The 8566-nt window shown below is 39.4% G+C and overlaps 2 protein-coding genes across 2 annotated transcripts; one reads left to right on the top strand and one right to left on the bottom strand.

Moving 5' to 3' along the window:
- Nucleotides 1-3248: 3248 nt before the first annotated feature.
- Nucleotides 3249-4940, bottom strand: LOC6639171 (thioredoxin reductase 2, mitochondrial). Its single transcript, XM_002062224.4, has one exon. The coding sequence runs from the start codon at nt 4831-4833 to the stop codon at nt 3301-3303; it is 1533 nt and encodes a 510-aa protein (XP_002062260.4). The 5' UTR covers nt 4834-4940; the 3' UTR covers nt 3249-3300.
- An 808-nt stretch (nt 4941-5748) lies between these two features.
- LOC111519760 lies at nt 5749-6571 on the top strand. Its single transcript, XM_023181667.2, has 3 exons — nt 5749-5887; nt 5946-6070; nt 6129-6571. Exons 1-3 carry the CDS (start codon nt 5803-5805, stop codon nt 6396-6398), a joined length of 480 nt encoding a protein of 159 aa, XP_023037435.2. The 5' UTR covers nt 5749-5802; the 3' UTR covers nt 6399-6571.
- The last annotated feature ends 1995 nt before the right edge of the window (nt 6572-8566 follow it).

Raw genomic sequence — 8566 nt, 5'->3', positions numbered from 1 at the left:
TGATTGCAAATTTAATAGGATTTAAAAATTCCAAATTGCTAAACAAGACTTAAGCTTCTCCATTTCAACATTCATTCATTCATTGGCTAGGTAGATAGATATATGCGGGTGATTCACCCCCTACTCTCCTACTCTCTCGCTCTCGCTCTCGTTCTCTCTCTCTTTCACTTGCTTTCATGCAACCACAAGCTTGGCTGAGGTTGGCGTGCCTAAAGTGGAATTGTTTGTAATGCGTTGATGAGCGCACACAGGAGGATGTCAGGCTATGGCCAGTCAGGACATACAGGACACACGACACAGCACTTAGTAGAGCAACAGGACAAGAAAACATCAGGACAGCGGCAAAACGATTGGATACACTAACCAAGTATCCTCAATGAGGATTAATTTAAATGAGATTTTTAATATAGTTAAGTCCTCATTTTGTGCGGCTAAAAAGCTATGCTGACCTTTGTTTTATTCGCTAATTGCAAACATTTGACACAATCATCACAAAAGGCAAATGAAACGAAATTTTAGTTACTTTTCCATTCAGCTTTTTTTTTTAATTCCACGTGTGTTCAGGTAAGATTAACAGGGTTTAGGTGGTCTGACTAAATTGACATTTTTAGTACAGACTATAAAAGCCAAAGTTTGCCTAAACTAACTAGGATCTAAATACGTTTAACATCAAGCGATCAGGTATGGATTTTGTTTATTTAATCCACTATGATTAGACGAAAAATGTCGATCTAGGGTTAACCAAATTAAGATAATTTTCCCTATTGACCTTTAAAAAAAATTAACCAAATTATACGACCATTTGGAACACTAAATTGAGCATAAAGAACCGCAAAAAGCCCAAAATTATATAAGTGATCGATATTTCGGATAGTGTCTAGACATTCCCCTTTTGACGTCCAAACTGAATGTGAATAACCTGAAAATGAATGCTTTTTGTTCGTTTTGACTCTGCTTAAATGTCAGACCTTCAATTTTTTATACCCCCGCTTTATTAAGGATCGTTCATTAACTAAAATTTTACACCCAATGACAGACCAACTTCGACTTTGGGGACAATATTGAAACTCCCTTCTCCTTCTTTAGTTTATGGTTTTAGTTATATAGTTTATAGACAGTTTCAAGGTCAATAAGGTGCTATTGAAATTTATATATAGACTTTATCCAAATGTCTAAAATTAAAGGTCTAGACAGATCCTTTTTTTGTTCTTTCCCTAAAGTGGGCAACCTGAAGTTATTGGAGTAACATTTGAAGGAAATTACTTGCCAATGTCAATGAAAATCATTTTCAATTCCTTTCTATTTCTAAAATTTTCCGATTCATTTACTTTTCCATATAGTATATCCCCTGTACACTTTATCACACTCAATCAAGTTGGCTGCCGCTCATCTTCGCCAACATTCACCATGCCGCATCCTTCTCCTCCTTCAAGGACCAAGAATGAGCAATGACTCTTCTCTTCTGTACAGATGAGCTCTGGGTACTTTATTTTCATTTTCAAGCCACTTGGACACGCAATCAGACAAAAACTTTTGTATTGTAATTCAAAACCCTCTTACATAGGTCAACCAAAAAGAACAATAATAACAACTACAATGCAATTGCCAAAATGCCACGAACCGGCTAAACAAGAAGGATGAATGCGAAGGAGCAAAGGAGGTTTCTTCTCCTCTCTCTTTTTTTTTGTTTTCTGGATAGAGATGAAGTAGCACGGAAGAAGCACAAGATGAAAATAGTTTAAGTGCAAAATTTTACGCTTTATCGAATTACCCGCGGGTGCTTTAACTTACTACCAAAAACTTTTCGAAAAGTGGGCGGACAATCCAAAAATGGGTTGATGTGGGGGTTAACAAAACTTTTGCCCTATCCCTCGCTCTCTCTCTCTCTCTCACTCGTACTCAGTCTGTCTCAGTCTTACTTTTGCCAAGAGTTGTGCCAGGTCACAATTTATGATTCTAAAGGTGTTGCAATGAAAACTACGTCGAGTGAGAGAGCGAAAGAGTTCACTTTGCACTATTCTTTCGAGTCTTTTGGTCGATTTCTACAAGTAAATTTGTTATATTTTCTTACTGTCAGCCAAACCATTTGTTAAATGAGTTGGCAAAGCTAATCGAAAAGTTATGGTGAAGTGCTGCTGCAGCACCTACATTACATTACACTGCACTGCACAACACTGCCTTGACCCGATTTTGAAAAATAAAAAATCCTTCTCTACACTGACCAGCACAAACAAACGTATAAATAACATTCGAGCCAAACAATTTGGCCAGGGAGGATAGTGGCAGTTAGCTAGCATACGGTGTGACTTGTGGGTGGGTCGTTTCGTCCCTGGGTCTATAGGGACAGCAATAAAAAAATAATTTATAACAAAAGCGGCTCAAAGCAACCAAAAAAAAAAACTGAGAAAAGCAAAATACTAAAGCAAGATTTATGCAAATCGGAAGTAAGCATTAATCAAAATTCTGCGCGCTTTAGTTACCTCCCCCATGAAGTAGAGAGTGTGTGTGGCGCCAGGTCCAAAGATTCTGGGTCACAGATAAGCGGAAGCGTAAAGAAAAAAGGAAGCGAAAACTTTTTCTCAGTTTTTCTCTACTGCTTCATTTTTTTTTCTTGCACCATGAACTTCATAAATTAAAACTTCATATGTCAAAAATGTTGCGCTGCTGTTTCCCAATGTCATTTATATTGAAATGTCAAATCAGCAGAACGTGTACCACACACTTCTTCGTAGAAAGGACGACACAAAGGTCCGTTGTGTGCGTGTGTGTGTGTGTGTGTGGGTGATGGGCATGTTCACCCACTCTTTCTCTCGCTCTGTCTCTCAAGCAGTGCGTGAAGTGTTAGTCAAGTGCCAAACAATTAGTCTTCGTTTTGTGCAAAAATTGTCAGTTTGAGTTTAGTTTCACCCCCTCCCTCCTTTTTTTTCGTCTTTATGTCCCCAGTGCAGGCGATGGAAAGAACAGATGGACAATTGGACAGCATGTCAGGGAGGTGGACATTGTGCAGTCGGCTGGACAGCCCAAAAATGTAGAGCCATTGCATGTTCATTGTCGACATGGAGATGTGTTCTTTAGTGCCATCTATATGAGTGTGCGTTTGTGTGTCCTTAGGGTGAACAAGAGTGTTTGTTGCCCTGACAGGCATGGGTAATGATGTGGTCCTTCGGCCGTTTGACCGTGAAATGTCCTTCAAAATACAACAACATGGAAAGTGAGTGAATGAAACTAGCAAGAAGAACTCATATCAATTACATGAAAATTACGTTTATTACTAATTTGTGGGTTGTGATTTAACTGTGATTAACTGCAACACGAAGCTGGTGTTGGATCACGTCCCGAACGCTTTGTGATCGTCAGCCTTGTGAACTCCTCAGCCGTAGTTGGATGTATGCCCACTGTATTACGTAGGGTTTTCAATGTGAGACCAGATTTCAAGGCTGCCGCAAAGCCCTGAATAACCTCACCAGCCACTGGTCCCATATAGTGAAGACCCAAGATCTTTTGATCGCCATTGATTTCGGCCACAGCTTTGAGGTAACAATAACGCACACTCTTCTGTGGTATAAAGAACTCTGTGGGCTTGTAATAACCATGCAGTACCTCAATATTATCCACACCATGCGTTTCTATGGCCTGTTCCTCGGACATGCCGACACAAGCGTATTCCAAGGGGGTAAACACTGTGGTGGCCACATCACTATAGTCCATGCGTTCCTCGGAGCCAGCAAAGAGACGTCGGGCCAATAGACGGCCAGCCAGTATGGCCACTGGAGTCAATTCGGGTCGGCCATGTATTATATCGCCGACAGCGAAAATATTCGGAACATTTGTGGCCTCACTGGCATCGACAACAATCTTATCGTTCTGGGTCTTAACGCCGGCAGCCTGAAGATTGAGATCCTCAATTAGACCCTTACGTCCGATGGCCCAAAGAACTGTGTCGAAGACATCACTACTCTCGGCTTGGGTAGTCGTATTGTGATACTTGACCAACAAACGACCATCCGTTTGACGTTCCACCGAGTCGGGAATGCATGTGTGGAGGAAGTTAATGTCACGTTCTAACATCATGGCTGCCAAAAGGTTGGACATCTGACGATCGAAACCGCGCAACACAATGGAACGTACCATAACGGTGGGATCATAGCCCAGACCCTTGAGGAAGCAAGCACACTCCAAGCCCACATAGCCGGCGCCCACAACCAAAGTGCGTCCGGGTTCTTTGTCATAGCTAAAGATATCATCGCTGGTAATGCCGAACTCTTTGGCTCCCGGTATATCTGGATAACGTGGTCGTCCACCAACAGCTACCACTATATATTCCGATGTCACTATATATCTCTTACCACATTTGGGAACAAACTCAATGGTATGGTCATCGAAGAAGGCTCCCTTCGAGTTGACATACTCAACCTTTCGGTCCCGCAAATCGACACGAGTGACCCAATTGACCGATTTGATATGATTCTGCACCGATTTGACTAGTTTTTGCCAATCGGGTTTGATATTCTGATCGTTGACATTCCAACCATATGCCACAGCTTCGTGTACAGCCTCGCCCAGCAGAGATGCCTGATGCATTAGTTTCTTGGGAATGCAGCCAACATTCACACAAGTGCCACCGACTCCCCATTTGGTGCCAACTGGTGTGGGTTTCACATAGTCAAAGCACAAGACACGTGCACCATGATCGACAGCTTCCTTGGCGCAGGCCAAACCGCCAGAGCCACCGCCAAGGACAATTAAATCAAAATCGTATTTCGATTTGGCCACAATACCCAATTGGCGATGGGGTACCAAAGAACGTGCACGCAGTAACTTGAACAGAGACATTTCTTTTTTTGGTGAAAAAGTGTATATACAGATAGAGATAATAATATAATTTCGAGTTGTATAAATTACAAATTGAGAAGTGTGACTTTTGGAGCTGCCAACTTAACTTAAACAAGTCAAAATGGCTCTCAACCGAATGCTAGTGTGACCGAAATAAAATTTCAAGCTAAATTTAGCTGTTTTTAGTTCCACCCTTAATAAAAAGGGTTGAAAAATGTAAAACGCCGGAAAATATGTCTCAGGTCCTCACCTTTGGTGTTGGTAAAAGCCATTTCTATGGATTATAGTGTTGCCAGACAGTTGGCCTTTTAGGCGCATAGTTTGAACTATATTTATTTTGGCGTTTACATGTTTAGTTAAATGTAAATGTAAATGTAAATGGACATTTGTAAGCCAGATTATGTTTGCACACTAAAAGCTAGTGTGGCCCTAAACTGATTGAATGGGTGTGTTGCCACAAATTTAAGTCGATTAGCGTGCAACAACAGCAACAACACAGTTTTTGACCCAATTCTTAGGTAGATTCCAGCCATCAATTCAACAACGAAAAAAATGCCTCTCATCTGCAGTCGACTGAGTGACTTTTAGTAACGGGTTCCTGGTCCGGTCATAGCCTATACGAAACCTTTCACTACACTTTAGTATGCTCTTTTCCCGTTCTTCACCATTGCTTCATTCCTCCTTCGCTTGTCCGGCCGGCTATCCATTCGTCGTCCTTCTTCCTTCCCGTTCGAAGCGTCCGTCAGCGTCGTTCGCATTCAATTGCAAAATGATTTATGTGGGCTTAGTTTTTGCGTGTTTTTGTGCGTGATTTGGATTTTGTGTGGGGCGGAGAGGGGGGTATCTTTTAACGGTTTCAGGATTCGCTTTCTTAAATATGTATGTAAAATTTATTTGGCATAGCAGTTATTAAGTTTGCTGTCAAGTCAAAGTAAATGCTTTATATTTAAATTTAAATTTTATTCCAAAATGATTTTTACCTCGCCCATACTGTTGTTTATCTATAATTCAATGTTGCTTCATTTGATCCGATGTGGAAGTGACGCTCTGGAAGGTATGTTTCGAATACTCCTTCAAAAGGATTTAGGAATAATTTGTGTTCTTGTTTTTAGCAAGTGTGAATGTTGAAGGTATCGGCGATTTGCAAGTGCCTATTTTATTGGGCGATTATCTAAAAAATATATGGGTTGAAAATCTAATAATCAATACATTTATCCTAATACCAGCATTTATACAGGTTTCTATTTCTAAACTTTATTCATTCTTTCATATAGTGCATAATCCTTTTTTGTTAGCATCGTTATTTCAGTTTTCCATTGGCATTTTTATTGACATGGAATTTTTTCATATTTCAATGCGTTTTGGCCTATGTGGTGACACTTCTCTGGATGTTATGGTGGAGCAGTTTGAGTACCTTCTATTACATGAGTTTGGGTTCAATTGGCATTCTACTTAATGTCATTCATTTTGTACTGATCATCGATACAATGGGATTGCAGACTGTTCTTCAAGAAAATAAGGTAAACGCAGAAGAACATCGTGAAGACTCCATGGAAACAAGTTAAGTCATTCGAGGTTGAAGGAGGTAGAAGAGAAGGAATAAGATCATGGTCATCAGTCACCAAGGGGCTTAACCTTGGACCGTCTATGTACAAATTCTGGGTCAACTAATAAATATGCCAAAACCACACACATCCACACACACACATAGAGAGAGAGAGACGAAGCAAAAGAGATATGTATGTACAAATGAATCGCAGCTGAGGGCAAAAATAAAACCATTAAATATTTGCGGTTAAACGCACCAAAAAACAGAAACCACAAAAGTAAATCATACCCAGAAGTAGACAAGGCAAAGAATTTCCTTTACTTTTCGTCTTGGTGTTGTTGCTGTTGTTGCTCTGTTTCTCCTTTATTTTCTTCCGTTTTTTTTTCCTCCTTTTTGCGTACGTAAAAATATTAGATTAGAAATTAGGATAAGCATGGCCAGGGATTGGGTTCTGTCTCGGGGTAGAAGGCAACAGAGCAGAACTCCATTTACTTGGTTGCCACGCAGTTTGGCGATGGCTTGGCATGGGATGGGGTGGGTGGGGGAAGGACTCCCAGGAAACTGGTTGGTAACCAAGAGGCCTGCCAAAAAATTCCAAATGGTCCATGGGCGATGAAGAAAAAAGCATAAATCATTGAAACTGACATTTCACCATTTTACTAGATTTGTATATGGTTTAGGTTAGAGGTGGCGGTCAGAAAATGGTTAAGAATTTTTTTTTTTTGGGTGGAGAGGGTGGAGGCTTTTTTTTTTGCATGGGTTGAAGTTAAACGATGAAATTTGCTTAAGGTCCTTCTTTTGCTTTAAGAAACTATTTCAATAGAGGGAGAAAGTTAGAGAGAGAGAGAGCTAAAGAAGTTCAAAGACTGCGGTTAACCATTGAATAACCCTGGATCCTTGACAAACTAAATAAAGGTCAACATTTCTTTTGAATAATAAGTAAAAGGTCAATTTTAGTTTTTGGATCGACCAAGTTCTATATAGGAGACAAAGCCTTCATTTGAAACCTTGTGGTAGGTATTCATTGTAGTTGAGTAATCCTATCCATACATATATTTTTTTCTTAAAAAATTGAAATAGTTTTCGTTAAAAGACTCCATTCCATGTAGAAATTGACTTTATAAAAGCATTTTATATTATAAAAGCAAAAAACTTGATAGCTTTTGTGTCAATCAATTTTAAATGTTTCTACTTCACGTTTTTTTTGCGTCTTCTGAAAAACGAAAACTTTGGCAATCGATAACATTGCTCATCGATAGCTCAGGGCTCATTTTGAGTTGCCAGCTTTTTACTTATCGGTTATTTCCGTTGTTTCCTTTTGTTGTTTTAACTTTTAATTGTATATAAAAGTGCATTAATTTTCTTTTAAATGTGTGTTAAAGTTTTATTAATATGTCGTTGCTGCTATGTACACATACATATACAGAAATACATATGTATAAATATTAAATGGTAAGTTTTGCCATCAGCGGCGCCGGCGCAGCCCTAGCGCTCCAGCGGGGGACGCACGTGTCGGTGTGTGTGAGTTCTTTGCGCAACCATTTTTTCTTTACGTATGTATGTGAGTGGGAGTAAATACTGCGAAAGTGCAGTTTGCTTTTGTGTGAGAGAGAAGAGAAGTCTTGGAAAAGAGAGAATTACAGCTACATAAATATTGCCAGGGAAGTCTTGAAAAATATTTGGTACGAAAGAAAGAGAGAGATAGATTACTTTATAGAAATGGACTTCTTCCAATAAGAATATTGAAAAGAAGCAGTTCACTTTTTAGCAAGTATAAACAAATTTAATTTTGCTTCGTTACAATTTTTGTGGTTTTTGCTGAGTAAAAAACAAAACAGTTCAAGCCAAAATAAATCATTTAGAAACTGTTTCAGTTTTAGTTGTTGGTTCTTTTGTTTTATATCCTACACGCAGGGCCGCATTAAAAGTAGAAGGGGCCCAAAGCCGAGAAACTTTTGGTAATATTTTTCAAGATCCTGGAGGAATAGCCCTTTTTGCCGTCTCCCGAATTTGGCCCTGCCTTCACCAGTAGTAACATTTTTTCTAAGTTTGTAAGCCTTTATGCCAAGATAAAGCCAAAATTGGCTATTTACCCGGAAAACTAATAATGATTCCCTCTGTTTTGATAAAAATTCTTATTTCAAACTAGATTTCAACCAATTGTTATACATCTTTTACATCGTT

The sequence above is a fragment of the Drosophila willistoni genome, assembly GCF_018902025.1.
Source record: "Drosophila willistoni isolate 14030-0811.24 chromosome XR unlocalized genomic scaffold, UCI_dwil_1.1 Seg144, whole genome shotgun sequence".
NCBI classification, from domain to species: Eukaryota; Metazoa; Arthropoda; class Insecta; order Diptera; family Drosophilidae; genus Drosophila; species Drosophila willistoni.
Note: the sequence above shows the minus strand (reverse complement) of the source record. Positions and strands in the feature narration are given on the sequence as shown.